Source organism: Papio anubis, chromosome 10 (assembly GCF_008728515.1).
Source record: "Papio anubis isolate 15944 chromosome 10, Panubis1.0, whole genome shotgun sequence".
Lineage (NCBI taxonomy): Eukaryota > Metazoa > Chordata > Mammalia > Primates > Cercopithecidae > Papio > Papio anubis.
The window spans coordinates 72,722,148-72,748,284 of NC_044985.1; the positions used below are offsets into that span (position 1 = coordinate 72,722,148).

The window sequence follows — 26,137 nt, forward strand, 5'->3', positions numbered from 1 at the left end:
AGGGCAGAACAACTATTTGATTCCAAAATGTCTTGGAACCTCATAATAATATAATCCCACCAGCAGATATTCCAGAAGTATGACTCACAGAACATTAAACTACACGAAAGGAATTACATATTTAAATAAATTTGGGAAATATATGCTTGATGATCCAACAATATGTTAACATTAAGACACTGCCAGGTCATGTAAGTAAATAAACATTTTGAACAATACTTAACCAATTATTTTCCACATTTCCACGAAATGCTCTTACTCCACAAAAATATCAATATTTTAAGATTTATGGATGGAAATGGAACTACCATCATGAGACTGGATTATTAATAGGATATATCATCTATTATAGTACTTTTTTTAAAAAAAGTTAACTTTTATTTTAGATACAAGGGGTACCTGTGCAGATTTGTTACATGGGAATATTGTACGATGCTGAGGTTTGGGGTTCAGATCCTATCACCCAGGTAGTGAACATAGTATCCAATAGGTAATTTCTCAACCCTTGCTCCCATCCACACTCTCCCCACTGCAGTGGCCTGCAGTGTTTATGGTGTCATATTTATGTCCATGTGTGCTCATTAGCTTTTACTTATAAATGAGAACATGCGATATTTGGCTTTCTGTTCCTGCATTAATTTGCTTAGGATTATGGTTTCCCGCTGCATTTATGTTGCTGCAAAGGACATGATTTAATTCTTTTTTATGGCCACATAATGTTCCATCATATGTATGTATCACATTTCCTTTATCGAATCTACCACTGACGGGCATCTGCGTCAATTTCATGTCTTTGCTATTGTGAATAGCACAGTGATGAATATACGAATTCATGGGTCTTTTTGATAGAATGATTTATTTTCCTTTGGTATAAACCCAGTAACAGGATTGTTAGGTCAAATGGTAGCTCTGCTTTAAGTTCTTTGAGAAATCTCCAGACTGCTTTCCACAGTGGCTGAACTAATTTACATTCCCACCAATAAGTGTATAAGCATTCCCCTTTCTCCAAAGCCTTGTCAGCATCTGTTGTTTGGTGACTTTTTTTTTTTTTTTTTTTTTTTGAGACAGAGTCTCGCTCTCTCGTTCAGGCAGTGGCACGATCTCGACTCACTGCAAGCTCCGCCTCGCGGGTTCACGCCATTCTCCTGCCTCAGTCTCCCGAGTAGTTGGGACTACAGGCGCCCGCCACCACGCCCGGCTAATTTTTTACATTTTTACTAGAGACGGGGTTTCACCGTGTTAGCCAGGATGGTCTCCATCTCCTGACCTCGTGATCCGCGCGCCTGGGCCTCCCAAAGAGCTGGGATTACAGGCGTGAGCCACTGCGCCCAGCCTGTTTTGTGACTTTTTAATGACAGCCATTCTGACTCATGCGAGATGGTATCTCATTGTGACTTTCATTTTCATTTCTCTGATAATTAGTGATGCTGAGCATTTTTTTTCATGTTTTCACAAAATTGACTGTTTCCACCATTAAATTATAAGCTCCATGATATGTTTACTATTTTTATCTCAAATCTACCACTAAGTAGAAAGTCAGTAACATATTTTGGAATGCAGTTGAGAATAAAACAAACAGAAACAATGGGTTTTGCTCAAATGGGCTGCTGTCTACTCACCACTCTGCTTTGCGGAATGGCAAAGCTTTAGGTCATCACATGTGCGGGCTGGGTGCTTTTTCGAGCCATCGGGGCTGCGCATGGTTTCAATCTGACTACTGAGTGACTTCAGGGTAGCATGAACCCCTGGGTCCGTTTTGTTTTTGTCATCAGGCGCCGCCTGGTCTTCAGTAAACTCAGGAAGTGGATCTGACATGCTCTCATCATAGTGCCCCATGATATCCCCAAGAGCAGCTGTAAGGTGGCCAGGAGGACCCGGAGGGCCAGGTGGGCCAGGCTCACCAGGAGGACCCTAATCAAAAAGAAATTGGAAAGACATTTAACACATTGTTTTGGTTTTACTTAACTGGTAGAACTTGGTGCATAGGGAGTTCCAATGAGACACTCCAATTTGACAGTAAAGGGAGATCTATGACTTGTGCCCTTTTGTAACTAGATGGGGGTGGTCTAACAGGCTGTAACATTCAAGGATGATAAATGGTGCCTAACCATTTTTCAGGCAACATATCTTCAAGTCAGCATCCAAGATAAATAAAGATCAAAGTGCAAAATATTTGCTTAGGTGTTTACCTTGAAGATACAACATATTTTCTGTTAATAGCATGGAGATAAGTTTGTTCATTTGCAAACTATTTTGGTCAAGGTACAACCAAAATGTTTTAAAAGTATTTTTGGACAGAAGCTGAACAAAGGATGCAGGGGAATAGTGGCTGCTGGTGCTATAAGATCACATGTCAATAACAAGAAAATACCCACAAGAAACACTCACAAGAGAATTATACTCCTACTTCTAAAGGAGAGGGAGAGACACACCAGAAGTCCTTTTATGTGCGTTAATTACTATACAGATAAAAATTATCTGCCTAAGCAAAACTGAAGAAATAGTCTTGGCTTTTAGAGACAGGGTCTTGCTACTATGTTGCCCAGGTTGGATTCAAACTACTGGGCTCAAGCAATCCTCCTGCCTTCACCTCCTGAATAGCTAGAATTACAGGTGTGTGCCAGGGTGCCCAGTTTTCCTTAGCCTTTTAATTCACATAAATAAGGAGCCCTCCTGCCTTTTTTTTTTTTTTTTTGCCAAATAAGATACACTGAAATGAGAGGGAGATAAACACAAAAAGTGGCAGAGACTACGAAATGGATCCTCTCTATTAATTCCCTTCTGCACTTCCCCAAGGAAGAACTCAGGAACTTGAAAGAATCAGGTGACAACCTGAAGAGACACATAGTCCACATCTCATATAGAGAGTAAGATCTGGGAGCAAGAACTCTCCAGAAGGCTGGAGTTCTACCATTGGCTCTGCCACTTGTTATATGGCTCCAGACAAGTTGCTTTCACCTTCAGTGCCAATGTTTCCTCACTCTCAAAGGGCTGTTACATAATCTTTTTTTCTTTCTGTCTCTAAGGTCATATATTGAGTCCATGCAGTCCTTTATACTAATTTCAGAAGAAAAGACTTTTTTGATATATATCAAGGACCACCGAATCACAAAATAAAATCAATCAACAGCCATATAAGCCAAAGTTATTCCAATTCTCCAGCTGTTTCCCATTCAAAGTTAGAGAAACAAATGAGTAGAAAACATTTCTCTTGTCCATAGGAAATATAAGACTATTTGATCCACATAAGAAATAAATATCTGGCTTAACAGTATTGCTATGAAGGGCAAAGGAAAAGTAAGGAAGAGAAGGTTAAGAAGACCAACGAGGAAGAAACACCAGAGAGAGAAGCATAAGCTCATATACAAACATGCATATGAGTACACTTGTGCATGGAAGATGTATGAAGATGTTTTCCAGACTGAGAAGCAAGAATCTAACTAACACAGTATACAGCTTTGTATCATCCTCAAGTCAACACTACTGAAACTTTTTAACAAAAAGTTTTAATCGAAGTCCTCCCTGAATGTTGTTTTCAATGGAGAAAAACTTCAATTTCATACTCTTCATTGTCCAGCTTTTTTATGGCGTTTTCATGAAGTAATAACTATACCTCACAGACATTTAAAATATTGCCCTTGAGAGCAAATCAACATTTTCATCACTTTAATTATAAATACAATTATAACTTGTTCTTTGCTCTTATTAGTATCACATTGTGCTAATGTCTGGGTAGGCTGGACTCTGATTTTATGTGCTCTAACGTATCTGTATTAAAATACTTGAAATGGTTACTTATACAAATTCTTGTGTGACTTCTAGGTTTGTTTTCAGGGTCCCTTAAGTCTCTGTCAATCAGGCTGCACAGACATTTCTTGGATGGAATCTGAGCTATTGAAATGAATAGCATTTCTTGCATGTAAACCCTTGTGACTTTACCTCAGGTCCTGCTTCTCCTACACTGCCTCGTACACCTGGAGGTCCAACTGGCCCAAGTGGCCCAGGGTTTCCTTCTTTACCTGAAGGACCAACTGGGCCTGGAGGACCCTGCAAGAAACAAAGACCGCAGTTTAGATTCTGTGAAGAAAAAAATGTTACAATGCCTTTTTACATATGGAGCTGGTACAGTGATTTCTAAGACTCATTTTCTTACTGATTAATAAATGAACTTCTGGTACTTTGTAACATTTATGATTTCATGACATAAGAATTTTCCATCATCCATGCATGGTAAAAGACAAATATGAGTTTACATCTTTAATGGACTAGTCATCTACTTTTATTGGTAGTAACTTTCATTAAACCTCACATATTGTAAACTTAGAAATTCAATTAACTTGAAAGAAGAAAATGACAGAAGTTGGAGTGTTTTAGTGAAATTTTTGTGCTTATGCTTCAGAATATCATCATGGACTATTATTCTCAATTTTATGTAGGATTTTTTACACTGTATTTAGATGCACCAGAATTGCTTTGAATTATTTTTTCTAATTTTTTCTACAAAATGTTTTCTATTTTCCTAAATAATTACATACATCACTTGTCTTATGACATCAATGACTTATTACAAGCAACATTAATACTAATGGAGAATTTCTAAAAGTTTCAAATATTGGCTTCATTTTATTATTTACTTCCAAATTAGCCTTATGTAAACTACTTCTGAGGAATTATCACAATTACTTAAAAGACAAAATATATTCAGCCTCAAAATCTGTCTCCACTTCATAGTAAATCCTATTATACCATCTTAAAAATTGAAAGTTTAACAGAAATTTTAATTAACACAATGTAACAAAATGAACTAACAGAGGAATATATCCAAACCCTAGGTAAGAAATTTTAATGCTGGCCCATGAGGTAATATATCATATTTCATAACATTTCTACTTAAAATTAATTGCTAAATAGCTTGTCTCATATGTGTGTTGCCAACCTCAGAGATGAGCCAACTCCAGCTTCAATAACATGAAAATGATACTCAAGCATTAGCAGTACATCAACAAAGGCATTATTATTTACACCTGCAACTTACTACTTTTTGTTACTTACTCTTGGACCAAATGGTCCAGGGATTCCAGCACTTCCTTGTTCACCATTTGGACCCTAAGTAGGAATACAATAAAAAATGTTACCAAAATATTTGGATCCTGCATTGTGCCATTCTCAAAAATGTGCTATCATTGACTTTAGCAGCATAAACTACTTTGATTAAGTCTTCAATCTCTGCAATGTCTACATGAGTTGACCAATGTTAAAGACATATCTGTAGGAGTAACAGTGCCTATAGCTTTTACTGTATTTCTCCCCTACAAAATTATAGCTTATTATTGGCAATTACCACTTGTTATTCATCAAGATATTCTTTGAACTGAAAAGAAAATACAAACATATCCACCTATTTTATAGGCAGATAAATGTTCATGTCAAGTACCCGTGTATTTTCAACTGGAGGGCAGAATAACACTTAAAGGAATAACTTACAGGAGGGCCGGGAAGACCCTGAAGACCAGTAAAGCCTCTGTGGCCCTTCTGACCTCTGTCGCCTCGGTCTCCATGATCACCTTTGTCACCACGAGGTCCTTGGGGTCCCTAGAAATAGAGATACGGCATGAAAATTACTTGCTACATATTATTGTTGAGACTACAATTTACTAAAATTTTGCTTTTTATAATTGTATTTACTACAATTTTGAACATGGTATTTTATATGGTTACTTATCTAAATAGTAGTAGACCTAGAAATGTCTGTTTATTTTTCCCAAAGAATGGTAGGTGATCACTGAAAAAAGATACATAACAATAGTTTTCTAAATATTCATTTTTAAATGTTTATCTTACATTCATACTAAAATTAGATATTTTTGTTTGATCTAGCCTATCTGAAATGTTTTATAAAGATTATGTTTCACAGATTTAGTTGATACTATATATAAAAATATTGCCACCATATATAGATTCTTTTAAATTAAAACATTTCATACTTGCCATGTGTAACAATGAAATGATTTTAAATTTACATATGCAAATAAACTAGCTGGATATGACAGTTGCAACTATATTAAGAAATTGGCAAAAACTTGTTTGAACAAATTAAACAGAAATATCATCTTTAAGCCACTTTCCTCTAAAGAACAAAGCAACTCTAAGTTATCCCATATCTGCAACATCTGTAACCAAATCCAGTGACCTTGACGCTGAGAAACTACAAAGAAAGCCATAGCTAAAGATCTTATTTTGGGATAGAAGCTACACCCAGAGAAGAGGTGAAAATTATCTGATCAATCTCAGATGTTTCGTTATTGTTGTTAGTGGTGTTGGTTTGGTTTTGTTTCAAGTCCTGGGAAATTAAAAACAGCTCCAGGGAATCAGTGGTTCACAGTAAACTGACAAGTGACATAGAGTCATCTACTATAGAACTGGCTTCTGTTGCTTTTAGTGTTTTCCCAAAAGAGAATTGGATCCCTATTTATCTGATTTTGGAAGATGACTGCAATCAGCAAATCAATTGGCTCTCAGGTTAATTTTTCCCTTATTGTTTTGATTTTGAATTTATATTTCCTAATTATCATACAGTATAGGAACCCATTTATAATAAAAACAAGATGATTTCAGTAGCTTTTATATATTTTATATAACAATGTAAATTTAAGTACTATCAAAATCAGCCTGAAGTTTTTCATAATGTTCGAAAGGTTCTTTTATTTGGGGGATGACCCAAAGTTTCATCGTTAAAAATAAACTACATCAGAAGCCACCTATTTGAATTATTAACTACAATGTATTTATTCACAGAAAACAAAATTACAATGTTTCTATAACTGTTCACTTGACATGCATGCAACTATAAAATATTCGCCGGTCAAGCTCAAATTAAAGCTTAGAATTATTTAATAATATGGCCATGATTTTAAAAGTATAATTGTTCTTTTTGAGAATAGACATTGATTTACCTGATGGGCATGAAAAAGCATGTGACCTATTAGATTGCACATTGGATAATTCATTCATGGTAAGACATCTACATAATAATGTTAACCTGAAAGTGACTAATTTCAAATAGCACAAAGATCAGAACATCGAAAGAAAAATCTAGTTGAAAATGAAACATAATATTTGAATAGTGCTTTTCAAGTTTATAGAGAGCTTTCAAATCCATTTTCCTATGTAGTTTTTAGAATAGCTCAGAGAGAAATACACTATAATCCCTATTATTTTAGGAGAATCTGTGACTTTAAAAGCCTCCATAATTATTGATAGAATTCATGGTTAAATTCAGAAGAATTGTGTTAAAATTATATAAATAAACTCATATTATTTTTAAAAATAAGAGTAAACTCATATAATTTTTAATTAATATTTTTGTTCAAGCTTGAGGAATTTCACATTTTTCGGTTATGAATCTTATACTATATTTCTTTGGGAGTATATTTTATATAAGAAAACATTTTTTAAAAAAACAAAAACAGAGAACTTACAGGTAATCCACGTTTCCCAGCTCGACCAGGTGGTCCTATAGGACCCCGAGAACCCTAAAAGAAATTTACAAAAAAAATTGGCATGTAAAAAAGATATTCACATATTATATAGATATAGGATGTCAAAAATATGTTTATAGTTGGATGCTTTTATATATATGTGAGTGTATGTATATAGCCTTACAATTAATTAATTGAAATCAGGCAAATGTCTATCTGTAGATAAGACTGTGGTCACTATAACTTCAATGACACTTTTATGGCCAATTTTATTCATCGACTTCATTGAATAAGTATCACCTTAGTTGAATACAGTAAGACAATACTCATTTACATTTAACATGATGCATACTTATTACATTCTCAAACTACAGCATTTTCCCATGATGGAAGTCAAAGCATCAGTATCTTCTATTCCCTCTTAGAAATGAAATTTTGCCTTTCAGACTACGAAACATATACTAGTTCATAATTAGCTGTTTACCATTCATTATTTAGAGTTCTTAACGAAGTGCACATGTATGACTGTGTGTGTGTGCATATATGCAGCTTATAACATAGCATATGGGTGTGCAAAACTGTCAGTGTGAAACTGACTCCCTCCTTACCGGATCTCCTCTTTGTCCTGCATCTCCTGGAGCACCCACAGGGCCAGGAGTTCCAGGGGCACCCTGAGAGCCTGGCAGACCTGCAGGCCCAGGGTCTCCACGATCACCCTGTCAAGAGTAACCACGATATTATTTTTTAACATTTATTCTAAACAACAATATTCCATTTGCTTATGTTATTCTTATAATATTAATAGGAAAAATATGCCCTTTAAAACTTATTTTTATTTATTATTTTACTTAACTATTTTACTTATATTTACTAATTAACAAATCAAATTGAAAAGAATAAAGTTATTTCCCCCTAATTTCAGGTCTCATCCTTTCCTTCACCTACTCCCTATTGCTTGCACAGTCAAGAGCATTGGGGTATAGGAGTGATCACCTCCAGAATTTATCATGTTTTCCAGAGCACCAATCTTTAAGCTGGAATATTGGTATACTTGGAATACACAAAGACTTTCCAAAGATTGTGAAAACAAAGAAAATTTTAAGGAAACCACCTTCCAGATTTTCCTCTCCATATGTATTCTTTCAGAAAACTAAATTTTGATTATCCTTCCTTACTTCCCCTAAATAATCCACCTTCTCCCGTTTTGCAAAAGAAAAGCAGAAATCATACCATCTGCAATCTTATTATGATTCAATGTCCCAAGGAATAAATACCTCTAGGCACTGAACTAAGGGACTTTTCCAGAATGCATAGTTTACTTGAGTATAAAGCTACGAAGGACTTGGAAAATAAAAAGGCTCCTTTTTATTTTATCCAGATGACACAATTATGACAAGGCTCCAAATATTACTTGTTTCCTTAAGAAGTCAGAGGTGAGATAAGCGTTATATGAACATGTCTAAACATAAATATTTGACTTGAAAAATGGAGTCAGACTATATTTTCTGACAAAAAAATTGTCTTATTTGACTGATAAATTTATCAACCTAGATAAACTTTGGCAATTAGGTTACAGAACGGATACATAATACATTGAATAAGCTAAACTGGCAACTTCAAGGTTTTGGAAAAAAAAAAATACTTGCCCGGGCACGGTGGCTCACGCCTGTAATCTCAGCACTTTGGGAGGCCAAGGCAGGCGGATCACGAGGTCAAGAGATCGAGACCATCCTGGCCAATGTGGTGAAACCCCATCTCTACTAAAAATACAAAAATGTGCTGGGTGTGGTGGCACGCACCTGCAGTCCCAGCTACTGGGGAGGGTGAGGCAGGAGAATCACTTGAACCCAGAAAGTGGAGGTTGCAGTGAGCCGAGATAGCATCACTGCACTCCAGCCTGGCAACAGAGCAAGACTCTGTCTCAAAAAAAAAAAAAAAAAATTACTTAAAGCACTTGTACATTTAGAGTTTACCAGGAATCACCTCCTTTGCAACTATTTAAACTTGCGATTTTAAAAAGGTGATGGCAACTTAAAATAAGTATAGAGATTTATAGATTTTCATAATTACTTCAGCAAAACCTTTGAAGATGGTTGCACTATATAATATAAATTGATGAAGGAAAAAGCCCAAGATGCCAAGAGAATTTGCAGTCTGTGAATTACAGTAGATGAGCGTACTTTAGCCCAAGCTTTCTCCAAATCCTTTCTTCCCCTTTTTTTCAACATGAGGTTGAGTGTCTATCCTCTACTGGAGTCTTTAAACATGTCTTTTAATATACAAATGCCCAATGGCATATGTATTAATTATATTTAAAGCATTTGAAAATGGAGGTTCAGAAAATCTGCTTAAGATTACATAGCTAATTACTTAGGGAAACAATATTCCAAATCAAGTCTGACTGGCTCCAAAGCCCATTCTACTACATGATGAGCTTTAATTACATCATAGCAGACTTTGGAGTGGGGAGTGATTTTGCCTTCGGTGACTGATCTCAGCAGCCTGAGACAATTGTGCAACTGCCAGAAGGGACTGGGGCTTCAGAGAAAGTTGAGGACATGTTCAGTTCAGCACATTCTAATTTAAAACACATCATGGAATATACAGTGTTTAAAAAGCCACATGGCTTATATTCTCATAGGGCATTCGCTTTAGATGGTGAGTGGAAAAATTTAGACATTACACAGCACTATTTTGGCTTTCATACTTTTGTTAATGAGTTTAAAAGTTGGAACACTTCATATATATCCTCATCCAAAGCCTTTATGTTGAACCAAAGATGGAATCAATTTTATCTTTCTGCTCTGAAAAAATACCATCTTAATTTGTTATATATTCAATATCATTTCATTTACAATATTTAAAAATCATGGCCTTACAGAAACAGTTGTTATTCAGAAAAATCAGAGGTGCATTGGAACTATCAGGAAAAATGATAGTTTTTAGTGTAAATTAAAAAGATTTCAGATTGGCATGACTTTAGATTTTATAATAAGTGAAATGGCTCTTACACGTTCTCCAACGGCACCATCTCGTCCTGGGGTACCATCATTGCCAGCTGGACCCTATAAAGAATAATGATTTGAAAAACTACTTAACTGAGTAATGAAAAAAATCTTCATTCCAATTGTCAGAAAAATGACAGCATGTTTTACACCTCTGTTTTATAAACTGCAAATTAGCATTTATGCAAATGTCAGCAGAAGAAAGGTTTCTACCTCTTTTTCATTATTTTGAATTACTGTAAAATTAACACATTCTTACTTAATCCATATTCTTCATTTATATTTCTTTTGAAAAGTGAAAAATCTACAAATATTTTGAAATTGACAGCAATTACATTCCTGCCACTTTATGTTTTGCTTGTATTACCAATGAAAGGTTTTTCTTACATTTGCTTCTTAAGATTATTCAAATAATATCCTTAAAGTTTTGAAATAAAATAACTGTGTTTCAATGATATTAAACTACTTTAAGAAATATATAGTCTTCCTTTTCTATTTTATTGTGATTTTTTTCATAAACATGTCTTTACTATTTGATCAAAAATTGTTCCAAAAGCTATTGATTCTTTCAATAAAATGTTACATTAGCTGTTTGATGATTCACTACTTAAAACGCTGAACAGAGGATATTCCAACCTTTAACTTCTCAAATTGCCTATCAAACACTGATTTCCTCCCAAAAGTGCCTAAAGGAACATACTATCCATTACGTTACTTTATAGTGATATTTAAGTAAAATGATCTCTACTAACTTTGCCCTTTTCACAAGCTGGAATAGCTATATTAATCCTATCACCAAAAAAGTTGGCAATTTTGATAAATATGCCATTACAAAATGAAATAATAACAAGGGGAAAGATGAATGGATGTGTCTTTTTACCTTCAAAACAGTTTGGCAACAGCTTAAATGAACTAAAATACTTAGCTCCAGACTAGATGAAGGTCAGTGCAAAGACACTGATCCTATTACCTTTTCTTTATGTCATCACTTAGCCAACTCTCTAGGGAAGTAGAGCACATCAAATAACATTACTAAGAAACTTTCATAAGGTCAAATACGCAATCAAATTCTAAATCAATTGCTAAATGAAAAAATTGTTCCCATGACACCAGATAACAACAGAAGAGTTATTTTCACTGTAGTACTCACTTCTGGTCCAGGTTCCCCTACAGGACCATTGGAGCCCGGGGGTCCCACAGGTCCAGGTGGACCTTTATCTCCTGTTGCACCAGTTGGTCCTACTTTTCCTGGTGTTCCCTGAAATAGAAGTATAAATGTCAAACACTTGTGAAGAAATTGAAGAAGGCTAGTTCCCATAAAGGCTAAGTTTTCAAAATGGTGCCTCTGCGCTCCTTCTATAACAATAATTTTGCGTTATCTTACAACACCCATGTAATCATAATGCTTTCTTAGAGGCATGCCCACCTCCTGTGAGACTCCTCTTGACATATCGAAGGGACCCAAAACCAACCATCCGTTGCCACCAGCACAGGTGTACATTTTGGGTTCTAATCATGTGTATCACAGTTGATTCTGGCTGCCCTTCTGGAATTTGAATCACTCTCATCCTTTTTCCCCACTCCGCTTTGTCTGTTCATTTTATTTCTATATTCTGATACTTTGATCTCCCTCTTGAGAGATCTTACTTTCACGGCTTTGGCTCACTTCTGATAACAATAAGACATCCCTTAGCTCCTACTTTGTTGGTTTCATATTTCTACCCACATGTCTCTCAGTTCCAAGATCCCATACATCTCTCGGTCTACATTCCATACGAAAACATTATTAATTTTTTTCAAGCACTGCAATCTTTTAGCAATAAAATTTAGTCTCTTCAAAGCTAACTTTGAATCAAAGTTTTATCCATACTCCAGGGAATATAAAATCCTAAAGTACCCTCCAGGGAACAGAGATTACCTTCAGATCCTTCTTCAGCATTCCCTCCACATTCACCTCAAATATTACTTTAGCTCAACTATGTCTTCCCTTTGATGGTTTACTGTGAAATATGGTGTTTTTGTTAAGCATGTTTACTTAAAAAGACACTACCTACTCACCAGGAGATTATCCCCCTCCTCTAGCTCCAGGGGATCTTTTTAATCTTTGAAGAAGGATTTAAAGGTCACCAAAAATCCATATCCTTATTTGCCTACTTTTCTAGTCTCAGGGTTAAGCAAATATATATTTCCAAAGACTTTTGTTTTTAAATTCTTAACTACTTAAGGTAGTTAAGAATTTGACATTTAAGATCAAAAGATTTTTAAGATACTCAAAAATTAATGTCCCTACAATACTGTTTAAATCTATTCATCAAGCAAAAAAATAAAATAAAATAAATTCTCTAAACAATTTGTATTGCACATATGAGGTAAAATATTGACTGAAGCAGTTACTCACCGCTGGGCCTGGTAGGCCGGGCATGCCTCTCTCTCCACGTTGCCCAGGCATGCCAACAATTCCTCTCTGCCCGGTCGTTCCAGCTGGACCAGGGGGGCCATCTGGACCCTAATGTTGAGGACAAACTAAAATCAGAAACTATCCAGGGTAAAACTGTACCCAAGGAATTTACAATAAGTTGGGTGCAGCTTTACGGGTTTTTCAGTATGAAAAAGAAGTTCTCTGTTTCTCAAAATCATACTACATATGAGTAGTTATAAATTGTCATCCACACAGAACCTCTAACATTATTTAAAGGTAAAAACAGCTCATCAGTTGGAAAGAAGCTGAAGATTAATGTGAATACTGACTCAATAAAAGAGGTAACTTCAGAGAAATATTTTTTCTTCTTTATAAAAAGACAAAAAGAAAGTTTAACAATAAAGAAAAAATAGTTATCTAAACACAATATTTAAAGGCATTTGCATATAAAATATAATATACATATATTTTTAAAGTTATTCATACATAATGAACATTTAACTAATAATTTTTTGGTTTAGTTTTTAGATACCATATCTATTACTGCTATTTTTTAAATCTCTATATATACACATTTTTCCTGAATCAGAGAATTGTAAATGAAAATCTATAGGGCACAATGCACTTTAAAAATTTAGGAATGTGCCCAGCACAATATTTAAGCATTTTTGTGGCACTGATCATTACAGGTTTCTATTTCTAAGTATTTCAGTTGAAGGTGGTCTGGAACAAATACACCAAACTTACAGGTTGCCCATCTTCTCCTGGGTCCCCTTTGTCTCCTGGGCCACCAGGGGGGCCAGCAGGTCCTCGATCTCCCACACGCCCATGAGAGCCAGGGTCCCCACGAAGACCTGGAGGTCCCTCCTTCCCGGGTTCTCCTAGGGGCCCTGCAGGTCCTGGAGCTCCCTAGTATAACAAAGAAAGAAACACCCAGGAGGGCAAAATGGAAGCCAAGTAACAGTGACTGACGTAACATTGTCTGCCTCAGATGCAGATGTTCAAGCCTCACGGGTTCATTGTGACTGTTAGATAATCAGTTTTTCAATAGGATTTAAACAAAACAAAACAAAACAAAAGAAAACACAGCTGTAGATTCATTCCCCAGGGGGAAAACTAAATATCATTTGCAGTCAATTCCCTTTGAATAATTTTTAAAGAGTGGTGCAACTCACTTGAATTTTCAAACTTATTTAAGGCTCCACTCCAATGATGAATATATAATACTTTATTCTGTGATAATTATTTATTCTTATGATTTGATCTAATGAATGACATTTATTAAAGAAAGTTCCATAGTTGCATCTTAACTGAAGAGAATGATTATTAGCACACAATACTATAAGTATTCAGTATTTAAATGGAATAATAATAAAACAATGGGGCTAAAAAGAACTTGCAAATTAGCTCCTCCAAGAAATACTATATTATTAAGGATGATTTGCTTTGCTGAAATGCCAGTATGCATTACTGGAATAAGAGTTGTTAAATAAGAAAATGTACCATTAAAAAATTAAATAATAAATATAACTCAAATGTATATGTGTGTGTGTAATTATTTCACTATCAGTGACTTGACTCACTAAGTTGACTTACAGCAGGGCCTGGAGGTCCAACTCTGCCAGCAGAACCAGGAAATCCTGTAGCACCCTAGAACCAGAATATCATATAAGCAATTTCTAAGGTAACATAAATTAGTTACATGTATTATCCTGAGATTTTTTTCACAGGAAGACTGAAGCCTTTAGATTTCCTTTCATGTTGTAAGCAATAATTTTTTTTCTTCATATGAATCCCATATTTTGGGGAATTAATCTAGATTAACTGGTAGGAAGGGTACTATTTTCCTTTTTCCCTGCAAGTAGTACTAGAATCGCATTGATATTTTATATAATCGAATTAAAGTGCTTTCACATTATTTATTTACTCTTTTATATAGGTAATATGTTACTTACATTACAGGTGAGGCACCTGGGTCTCCAAGATTACAAATTTGATTGTAACCCAAATCTCCATGAGTTAAGTGCCCTTTGCACTATAGTACATTTGATACAGGTAATAATTTGCTATTTCAGCCTCAGATGGAAATGATCTTTTACATGACCAGGAAGCACTAGAAAACTAGAATTAACTGTGCATACTTCGCAGAGCATCAAAGAAACTTACAGGCGGACCTTGGGTTCCTCGACCACCTTTTAGTCCAGGAACACCATTAGGACCCTAAACAGAAACAAACAAAAGAGCACTGTAGTGAAGCAAAAGAGGCTGAATGTACACTCCAAACATGGGACACTTGACTCAAGTTATGCCTTTTTCTTGTTAACTTACATGAGGGCCAGGAGATCCTGCTAACCCTTGTGGTCCAGGAGAACCAGCATCTCCCTTCTGTCCTGGCTCTCCAGGTTCACCTTTTACTCCAGGCTGTCCATCAGGACCCTATATGAAATCATACAAACAAGCAATTGATTATAAGACTAATAGACAAATTACTTTAGAGTAATTATTACTGATGTATCAATTAATCATATATTGTGAAACAGTGCTTTGTAATCAGTATTAAAGCGTAGTAAAGGAAAAAAAGTACTCTGATGAGATCTTTCAAGACAGCATAAAAAGTAAGCTATCCCACTGCATTTTTATTGTAACAAATAATTATAGAAGCTCAACTAGCACAAACTCAAGTTTTGTGCCAATCTATAAAAAATGTATTGAAAATGAGAATATTGTCTAGAAAGCTATAAACTGTCCAGAATTAATATGACTTCAAAACATATGACAATGATCATTAAACTTATTATAACAAGATAAGCGTTTATTTGTAAATTAGGGATATTTGAAAATTATACCTGGGGTCCGGCAAAACCAACAGCTCCAGTTGGGCCATTTTCACCTCGAGAACCCTAGAAGGAGTCAAAGATTACTGTAGCTTTCACACATTATTCTAAACAGGAACAGATTTTAAAATATGATTATATAAATTTGATAGTTAGACATGTAAATATAGAAAAATTACACATATTGCTTAAGGAAGGACCTTAAGGATTATATAAAGATATAGGTCATAGAACAAAATTCCCAAGGTCAGAAGTCTCAAAGGAGCCTCCAAATTATTTAGTAAACAAACTGCCTAACTACACTTAACAGATTGCATAGCAGATAATTTTTAAGTTTAATTAGAAAAGCAAAAGCTAAAAACCAGGAAGTTATAAATAACCTAAAACCAGTAAGCATCATTTTATATAAATATCAGAACAAATGATGAATTGTTGTATTGCTCAATCTCACACTAAAGAACACCAAGTACTGTCACTTACAGGATTGCCCCGGGAGCCAGGAGGGCCAACTAAACCTCGAGGACCAGGTTCACCCTAGAAAGCAGATTTTAGATGGTTACTGTCCAAAACAGTGGCTAAATATAATATAATTTTAGGATATTGGTCACTGTGTAGGGGGAGACAGCGGAAAAGAACTCTGAAATGATCTTGCTCAGATACCATATGTTATAAAATGAAAAGATTTATGAAAGAGCCAGCTATTCAGGACTCAGAATTTTGAGTGTACAAACTAACAACTTGTGACTTACCTTTTCTCCAGTAGGACCTGCAGGACCTGGAGGGCCCAAAGGACCTGGAAGACCCTGTCAATTAACAGAACATAGGCATACTGAGGTAAAAAATGCACAGAAATCTTCATGCTTAAGCAAATAAACAAAACAAAAAGGACTATTTTGTTATAATTTGGCTGTTTTTGTAAATCATTATCTATAATAAAAGATATAATCTATATATTTTCAAGATTTTTATGTCTAGTTTAATACTATTTCCACCATATTTTCGCCACACAGTGTTTTAATCTCTTTCATGCAACTTAACTAATGCATTCCTAAAACTGTTTTCAGGCATTAGCACTAAATTAATGCTAAGCTACAAAAATGCTTCTATTTCTTAGCATAATTAGCTTTGCTAATATCTATTCGGACATTTGACCACAAATTGAAAAGAGGCTTTCCTTCTTTTGCATATATTATATTCTTAAATTATAATAGCAAAATATCACTTTTTTTATTTTTTAAAATTGAAATTGTGTTAAGACATTTTAGGTTTTTTCTTTTATTATTATTATTATTAGGCACAGGATCTCCACTCCATGTGGCCCAGACTGGAGTGCAGTAGCTATTCACAGATGTGATCACAGCACATGCATCTTTGAACTCTTGCCCTGGACTCCAGAGATCCTCCCATTTCAGACTCCAGAGTAACTGGGACTACAGGCACAAGCCACTATCCCCACTATCCCTGGCTTAGTTTTTTTCATTCTTTTTTTTTGAGACGTAATCTCGCTCTGTCGCCCAAGCTGGAGTGCAGTGGCGCGATCTCGGCTCATTGCAAGCTCCGCCTTCCGGCTTCCGGCCATTCTCCTGCCTCAGCCTCCCGAGCAGCTGGGACTAGAGGCGCCCGCCACCACGCCCAGCTAATTTTTTGTATTTTTAGTGGAGACGGGGTTTCACCGTAGCCAGGATGGTCTTGATCTCCTGACCTCGTGACCCGCCCGCCTCAGCCTCCCAAAGTGTTGGGATTACAGGCGTGAGCCACAGCGCCCAATCAGTTTTCTTCATTCTTTTGAGATGCAAAGGAAAAGTGGCTAAAATTTACAGCCCAAAACCCCAGCTGCTTTGAGATTTATGGGCATAGGAGAGCTAACACTTAAAGGATAGTACAGCTAACACATGGGGACACAACCTGAGTCTTCTTGAGGCGTAATCACAATCTTGAAACTGCGGGAATGTTGGAGTCCTCTCTAAAACAAGTTCTCTATTTTATAACTGTGTATTGCCTCTTCATATGCAACCCAAATATTCTTTCATCGTTTAATTTCTGTATGTATAACTGAAGAAACTTAAGGAACAAAAATGACTTTAATTTTATGCTTTTGACAAGAACGTAAGAAATCTGTGTTCTTATAGTCTCTGGATCTAAAATGGAATGATATCATTCCAATAATTTATGTAATATACTTCTTTAAAGGATTTGATGAAATATAAATATCACTTCATTACTTATGTTTATAGATATTTTATACAGAGAAAACATGTTATTCATTTTTTCCCTACTATTAGATTACAGTAAGTGCTTTGCTCTGTTTCTTTCCTAAAACAATGTAGTGTCCTCATTAAAAATAAAGCAGTCATTGCTTACTTCCTGATCCTATCACATTGCAATTTCAAAGTTAGTTCATAGGCACAATAGATATGTATTTTGGATTTTCCTTTAAAACAAACTGCCAATGCATTCTTCCTATAAATAGTACTGGACTACTTATGCATTCCAGGACATTCATGATGTAAAATATTAAACATATACCAGATTTACTTGACTATTTTTGAAATATTAAATTAAATATTAGATTTAACTAAAAGGGAAGGTATATCTTTTGTGCATAATTTGTTAAAAAAAGTGGTGCATCCTTAATTAAATTTGCATAAAAAGGACTAATTACCCTTAAGATGAAAATTTTCTACTACATTTCACTATATTTCCTTAATCTAAATCTATTATAACCAATGTATTAACAATGACTCAATGTGTAGAATCAAATAGCAGTTCTCTTTTATTATGTTACAACTGCTATTGCCAGGGCACACATGACAACTAACAGCAAACCATGTCATACTGAAACAGAAACCATTAGTCAAGTATCAGGCACTATTCCAAAAAATGATGGATGTTTAAGCCATTGTGACTAGCCACTCTTACATGAAGGAATCATTTATGTCTGAAAATATTATTGTCCTTTGAGTCTCACTGTCCTTGGAATTGTAAATGCATTCTAATTTCAAAGACCTAATGCTTGTTAAATGCCAATTTCTGACATGACATTAAACAATGCTTTGAGTTCAACCATCCTTCTTGACATTCTGCTTATTCAAACTCTTTATTAATGGTAACATTAATGATAATTCACTGTGCAGTAAATTTCTCACCCCAACATCCAATATACTGAGAAACATTTATCATAACTTTGGTGACTCCACAAAGCTCTACTTGTCTATGCTGGAACAAGGTATTGGCCCCCTCACTAGATTAGCATTTTAAAAGAAATAAACCTTGTGTATGAAATAAAAAGATGATAGAGAAAGATAAAGAGGGCCCCCACTCCCTTAAGGCACTTATCTCATAGGCACAATAAATATGTTTTTATTTAAGTTTCATTTAATTCAGGGCAAGCAAAATGAATAACCCATGGTTGAATCACAGCAGATCTCACATGCCATTATTCTCCAACTCCTGACTACCAAGGAAACATGATTGACTTTATTTTGGAAAGTTCTGGCAAACTCCTATGATACTGTAATGTTGGTTCCTAGCCCAGCTAGAAAAGGAATGTTTTTACTTACTCTCGCACCATCATTTCCAGCTGTGCCTTCAGCACCTTTTTCTCCTATGCCACCCTGGAAAAACACACAAAATACAATTGATTCATTTAATTGTCTCTTTCCCACACTTGTGTGTAAGTTTCATGAGAGTGAAGGCTATTTGTAATTTTCCTAGTTGTATCCAGTTGAACCTTGGATGGTGCCTCACACTGTGCACTTTCTCAGTAAATATTTATTAGAAGAATGAATAAATGAATGACTAGTGACTCAGGATGGTAGAAATAAAAGCCTCCTCAGGAAATCATTTTCAGTAGAAAGTCTGAATAAACGAACTAAAAAAAAAAAAAAAAAAAGTACTTACTCTGTCACCCTTGGGGCCTGGAGTTCCTGCAATTCCTCTTTCTCCTGGCATACCTTGAAGACCTGGTGGGCCTGTATCTCCAGGGGTCCCAGATGGACCTGGACTGCCCTAAAATGAACCAACATTAAGTGACCATACCAATATATTAAGATTAAACTGATGAAATTGCTTTTTAGTGGGTCAAAAATAGCTGTCAGCAATTTCAGGTAGTTCAACTTAGTGCTTATATTTTTCATCTGAGAAAGTTTCTCTGAGTGAGTTGATTTTTTTTTGAAATTACAAAAATCAGATTTTCTTTTTTGATTGTTGGTTTATATTTTTAACTTTTCTCTTAAGAGGCAATTGAACGCTATTTCAAATAAAAAAGATAGAGTTGCCTTTTTTCCCCTCTGTTGGCAACATAATAGAAGATACTAAGAAAGAAAGACATTACAATTTGAGAAATATTTCATTCTCTCTTTAATAAAACTGATATTTGATATTAACCTGGTTTTTAGGCTAATATAGTGTCTAAACTGTAGTAGACCATATCAATCACTCTAAACCCTGAAAACAATAAGGGGTCTCATGTCACACGATCATGAAAAATTCTACTTCAATTGTTTATACTGAAGTTGGCCACATTATCTTCTACCAGTCACTAAATGGCACACATTTCTGCCTTATGATGCATTGCATTTTCAGATTTCAAAAGTTCTATATTTTCACATATGTAGTAAGCAGAACTGTGAAACCTGACACAAGGAAAATGGAGCATATTATCAGAAAAGCCTCCTAATAAATTACGCAATTTTCTATTTCTTTCCTCTACTTATTCATAGAAGCCACTAATAAAATGTACATAAACATTAGGAATGTGTTTGTATATGGAAATCTATTACCATGTGCACTAAACCACAATCCCCATCACAGAAGAGAGTCTTCTTTTTAGCTCACACTTTAGTTGCAAGGAAAAAGCCTAGTAAGCGCTCATTAAATATTTGTGGAAGAAGAAAATGATACAATCAAATTATCTTTCAAAAACAAGACAAATGCATTCTTGCACCACCATGTGTTTATTGAGCAGTAATTTTAAAGCATTTTAAAACACTGAGATCACTATGACACTTACTTTTGGGCCATCGGGACCATGTCCTCCAGCCATTCCCTTCTCACCAGGGAGTCCAGTAATTCCAGGTTCTCCTCTTTCCCCGGGATTTCCTCGTTCTCCCTAGCACAAAATTGTGATGTCAAATAATGTCAATACTTGATCTAAAAATAATTTAAAATGTTTCTGAGAAATGGCTTCTACTGGTGAAAAATTTAGAAATGAGACATTACTAAATCTCAATTTTATAATTTAGTGATAAGAAATAAACTTCAAGTAAAGATATACTAGCTTCATAGCACAAAATATTTCTCACAAAATTGATTTTTATCCAGTCAAAGAATTTACAGTTTAAATAAATCCCAGTTTAAGATTTTTAAAGATACCTTTTAAAACTGAAGCCAGTGGGAAACAAAATTAATCATGAAGATTAAAGTACTTACTCTAGGTCCTAATGGGCCAACTGCTCCAGGATCTCCAGGAACACCCTATAAATACATTTTTTTTTTTAATGGAACAAGAGCTTTGAGTTTAGGCATTTATCAGAAAACTTTTCAGGTCATACACCTACTTTCTATTAATGTGCCATTAGAAGGCTGCATAAGCCAACAATTTAAAGAAAGAAAAGTACGTATATTTTTATAAATGAGGGAATATGACATGTTTTAGATGAAAACATTTTTCCAAAAAACTTTGTACTATACCTGAATGTTTGATTTTGGTAATGAGAATATGCAAAATACTATTTCGCCACGATAGAGCGTTAGTTTTTTAGAGGCAACAAAATCTAAATGTCTTTTTCTTTTTAACTAATAGAAGATGAAAAAGCTTAAATACAGAAAAGATATACAAAAAGGGCTAAAGAGTTATCTTTTAAATAGAACCAATTCAATTATACTCAATTTAGTAAATCTTTCTTGAGCCTATAATATGGACAAAGCACTCTACTAGTATTGTGGGTTCAAACTAGTGCAGTCATGTCTACATTAAAAGTTTCAGCTTGTTCTTACATAAAAGAAAGTTTGTCAGTTTGAAATTTCTTTCTTTGATAAAGATGATAACTTTATCAAATAGGCCTCCAATCTTATTCTCTGAAATGGACTGTCCTCATTGTGGCCTGATCTCCCTAAAAATCAAATCTGATCATATTACTCCTTCCTTAAAAGCCCTTCTTTTTTTTTTTTTTTTTTTTTTTAATTTTGTTTTTGTTTTGTTTTGTTTTTTGAGACGGAGTCTCACTCTATCACCCATGCTGGAGTACAATGGCTTGATCTCGGCTCACCACACCTTCCACCTCCTGGATTAAAGTGATTCTCCTGCCTCAGCCTGCCAAGTAGCTGGGATTACAGGCATGTGCCACCATGCCCAGGTAATTTCTGTACTTTTAGTAGAGACAGTTGGCCAGGCTGGTCTTGAACTCCTGACGCCAAGTGATTCACCTGCTCCGGTCTCCCAAAGTCCTGGGATTACAGGTGTGAGCCACTGTGCCCGGCCTAAAAACCCTTCATTAGCTTCCCGTTACACTACTGATGAAGAACAAATTAGAATCAAATTAAAACCCTCCATAATCAGGTCCCTGATTCACCCCTACACAGTCCCCTTTCTGTTTTCCCCAAATTACATTACCCACTCTGATTTGTAAGCTTGTCTCATTTCCTGGAGGTTTTTCCTATCTTCCCTCCTTCATCTTTACCATCATTCATCCCTCAGATCTCATACAAGATATTACTTTGTCTGGAAAACCTTTCCTAAACCCCCCAAGTCTTATTCAGGTGCATCTTTTTTGTTTCCATAAACATAGTACCTCCCCTATCATAGCATTTAGAGCATGCTATTATTGTAATTGTCTTATAGTCTCTGAATCCTACTTTACTGTAAGGACAGCAAGGTCCAAATCCATTTTGTTCAGCTGGTTCAGGCCAGTGCTTTGTAGAGCCAAGCACACAGAGTGCTCAGCAAATATTTATTAAATGGTTAAATGAACAAATGAATCACTCAAGGAAAAATAAATAAATCTATGTGCCAGGAAAATGACAGAATAAAATTGTTAGTATTTGTTCATAATTGTTTACATAAAGTGGTTAAGAACACATCTTGGGAAGCAGATGACCTGGGTTCAAAGCTATTAACCTTGTGACTTTGGGAAAGTTATCTAACATCTGTATGCCCCATTTTCCTCATCTATAAAATGGAGGTAATGATAGTATCTAGTACATAGAGCTGCTTTGAGAACTCAAAGAGATAATGTATGTAAAGGAAAGCACAACAGAGCCTCACGCATAAAAAGTGATAACTGAGCCAGCAATGTGTAGTGTTGCCATTATTATTATTTCAACACTTACTTGATCACCTGGCTTTCCACCTTCTCCAGGAGGCCCTGGAGGACCAGGAAGCCCCTAAAACAAAAGTAAGGAAATAAAATTGTGAATCAATCTGTGAAAGTTCAATAGGCTACCAGTGTTAACAGTTTAACTTTTACAATTCATGGAGTCTCCAAGACTATATTTTCAAGGAAAATATATTGTTCAGACATTTTAAGCAAAAAATATTGTTCAGAAGCATTAAAAACAAACTACCAACAAAATAAACAGCTAGTTAATTTATAAGATTGTATTTTCATCTGCACAACACTTAGCAAAAAAAGAGATAATGTAACAGGAGGTTTTCATATTTGTAGAGTTTTTATGGCTCTGTGAACAATATTTCAGACTGCAAGAATATTAAAGTCAGTCCAGAAAGTATTTTTTACAAATTATGATCATCCTACTATTAAATAATGTACGTACTGATATATGTAGATAAATTATGAAAATTTGTTCAGTAAAAAATTCTAGTCACTTTGCCAATAAAATTAGATCAGCCTTAAAATGGTTGAATAAACTTTGTTGAGATATCAGAAACATTTTATTCCTGATATCTTTTTATTACTTTTTTGTTATTTTTTATTTGTTTTGTTCATAATTTGCAGGTTTGATTAGTTTTTTTAGAAGCCCATTCCTTTACTCTGGACAAAAATGTTTGATTTATCCAAATGTCTATCCTATCTACTAAAAGAGGGATGACTTTTTGAAAATTGTAGAATTTCAAATCTTCTGACCATATATTTTTTTCTTTTTTTAAAATAGCATTTTAGTTAATGGAAGATGAAATGGAAAACCGAATTAGTGCATACCTGAAAACCTGTGGGTCCCGGAGGTCCTTGTTCTCCTCTTTCACCAGCTAGACCCTAAGTTGTGAAGGAGAAAAAAAAATGTGAATATAGCCAGATCTTTGTCTGCTTCCTCTCTATGTGAACTACTAGAAGTACTGATATTTCTTTGTATTTCTTCCAATCACATGTTCTTCTCTTTAGCCAGGTAATAAACTAGTATTAACAGTAAGCAAATGGTATTGTTTGAAGTCTCTGGAGGTGAGAAAATATCTTCTAAAGCCAGTGAAGTGACTGATAACTTGTATTTATTTTTTGATCCAAACTTAAATGTCTGGAGCCAATTGTAAACTTATGGGAAAATTGGATTGAATATAGGAAAATCCATTACTTTTGTATATCTAATCTAAAAACAAAATATTTTTATTACAGTTATTTCTGAATGTCTTAAGAATTATTTATCAAGACTTCAAAACCAGAATGACTAAAGAAAGCAAAGCTAACATTTTAGAAAGATATTTAAACTGCCCCACCCCAAAACAAATAAATATGCCAAAATACTTCTGATAAACACTTCATTTTAAAATCCCAAAATGAAAATAGACCTCAAAGAATATTATTCCTTTTACCTCCTAAAAAACACCTTATTTTTTTATTTTTTATTTTTATTTTTTTTTTGAGACGGAGTCTTGCTCTGCCGCCAGGCTGGAGTGCAGTGGTGTGATTTCAGTTCACTGCAACCTCGACCTCCCGAGTTCAAGTGATTCTCCCACCTCAGCCTCCTGAGTAGCTAGGATTACAGGCACACGCCACCATGCCTGGCTAATTTTTGTATTTTTAGTAGAGACAGGGTTTCACCATGTTGGCCAGGCTGGTCTTGAACTCCTGGCCTCAGGTAATCCACCCACCTTGGCCTCCCAAAGTGCTGGGATTACAGGCATCAGCCACCATGCCCAGCCTTAAATAAATTTTTATGAGATGCATTATTGAGAGAAGGTAGATAATTAAGTATTTAAATATTTTAAATAAAATATTTTATAAAATATTTGTTACACACTATTTTCCTCAGTTGATATACTCTTTGACTGTGACATATAAAAACCTTTGCAGTCAGACTTTTAAAGAAGTTTAAAGCAAGAAGATTAATCATGGCCAGGTGCAGTGGCTCACGCCTGTAATCCCAACATTTTGGGAGGCCGAGGCGGGTGGATCACGAGGTCAAGAAATCAAGACCATCCTGGATAACACAGTGAAACCCCGTCTCTACTAAAAATACAAAAAATTAGCCGTGCGTGGTGGCAGGCACCTGTAGTCCCAGCTACTAGGGAGGCTGAGGCAGGAGAATGACTTGAACCCGGGAGGCAGAGCTTGCAGTGAGTCGAGATCGCGCCACTGCACTGCAGCCTGGGGAAAGAGCCAGTCTCCGTCTCAAAAAAAAAAAACAAAGAAAAGAAAAAAGATTAATCATTATATTTAAAAAGGCAGAAGACACTATATTACAGAAATCAAAAGAGAAGGTATAACAGAAATTCTTCATTCCCATACATTCTTACTCACTTTCCCTGAAACTTATGCATAAGTCTTGAATAAACATCATTGAAAAATGCAATGTGTTTATATTCTCACACACACACACACACACACACAAAATCACATACCGGCGGGCCCACGGGACCAGAAGGACCAACTTCACCATCTTTTCCAGGAGCTCCCTAGTATCACACACAGATATTTGTGAGGTGAGTCCATGAGAATTTAAATAGTCCTTATATTATTTTTCTTTAGCAGAAAAGGTATATTTACCCTCTGCCCAGGAACTCCAGCATTTCCTGCTTCTCCAGGTTTCCCAGGGTCACCCTGAAGAATAAATGAAACTTTTGTAAAATTCCATCAATTTGTCAAAAACATACCTCCTCCAAATGAGGATCATGATGAGATGGCAAACATATTATACACTGTACTCACACTGCTACCTTTGGGGCCTGGAAGACCCATGCTCCCAGGCTGCCCTCTGATTCCTATGGATCCTGGAGGACCTGGACGGCCATCTTCCCCTGGAGCACCCTATGGAATTGACAGAAGTCATGTAAGTTTCATGTAAGTTTTTCTAAATATCCCATCATCCAAAGTGTCACTTGCATTTGCTTACTATGATGTTACATAAATTTTAAATTATCTTGAATTTTCATGTTAAAGGATCAGGACGGTTGAATGGGTTTTTTTAAAAAAACACTGAAGTATTTTAAGTAACTAGAAGAGATATTTT

The 26,137-nt window shown here is 35.3% G+C and overlaps 1 protein-coding gene across 7 annotated transcripts in view; it reads right to left on the reverse strand.

Annotated features, from left to right (window-relative positions):
* Positions 1-26,137, reverse strand: part of COL5A2 (collagen type V alpha 2 chain) — a 423,920-nt gene that overhangs the window by 5,179 nt on the left and 392,604 nt on the right. For all 7 annotated transcript variants that reach the window (XM_021923787.2, XM_021923786.2, XM_021923783.2 and 4 more), the window contains 25 exons: positions 25,837-25,935; positions 25,675-25,728; positions 25,530-25,583; positions 23,896-23,949; positions 23,066-23,119; positions 21,167-21,211; positions 20,748-20,846; positions 19,637-19,744; positions 19,297-19,350; positions 16,486-16,539; positions 16,217-16,270; positions 15,749-15,802; positions 15,231-15,338; positions 15,069-15,122; positions 14,499-14,552; positions 13,650-13,811; positions 12,882-12,989; positions 11,634-11,741; positions 10,490-10,543; positions 8,087-8,194; positions 7,479-7,532; positions 5,485-5,592; positions 5,053-5,106; positions 3,940-4,047; positions 1,620-1,911 (listed from right to left, as the gene is read on the reverse strand). In XM_021923787.2, the coding sequence (XP_021779479.2) occupies positions 1,620-1,911; positions 3,940-4,047; positions 5,053-5,106; positions 5,485-5,592; positions 7,479-7,532; positions 8,087-8,194; positions 10,490-10,543; positions 11,634-11,741; positions 12,882-12,989; positions 13,650-13,811; positions 14,499-14,552; positions 15,069-15,122; positions 15,231-15,338; positions 15,749-15,802; positions 16,217-16,270; positions 16,486-16,539; positions 19,297-19,350; positions 19,637-19,744; positions 20,748-20,846; positions 21,167-21,211; positions 23,066-23,119; positions 23,896-23,949; positions 25,530-25,583; positions 25,675-25,728; positions 25,837-25,935 (2,155 nt within the window). The remainder of the gene's footprint in view (positions 1-1,619; positions 1,912-3,939; positions 4,048-5,052; positions 5,107-5,484; positions 5,593-7,478; positions 7,533-8,086; positions 8,195-10,489; positions 10,544-11,633; positions 11,742-12,881; positions 12,990-13,649; positions 13,812-14,498; positions 14,553-15,068; positions 15,123-15,230; positions 15,339-15,748; positions 15,803-16,216; positions 16,271-16,485; positions 16,540-19,296; positions 19,351-19,636; positions 19,745-20,747; positions 20,847-21,166; positions 21,212-23,065; positions 23,120-23,895; positions 23,950-25,529; positions 25,584-25,674; positions 25,729-25,836; positions 25,936-26,137) is intronic.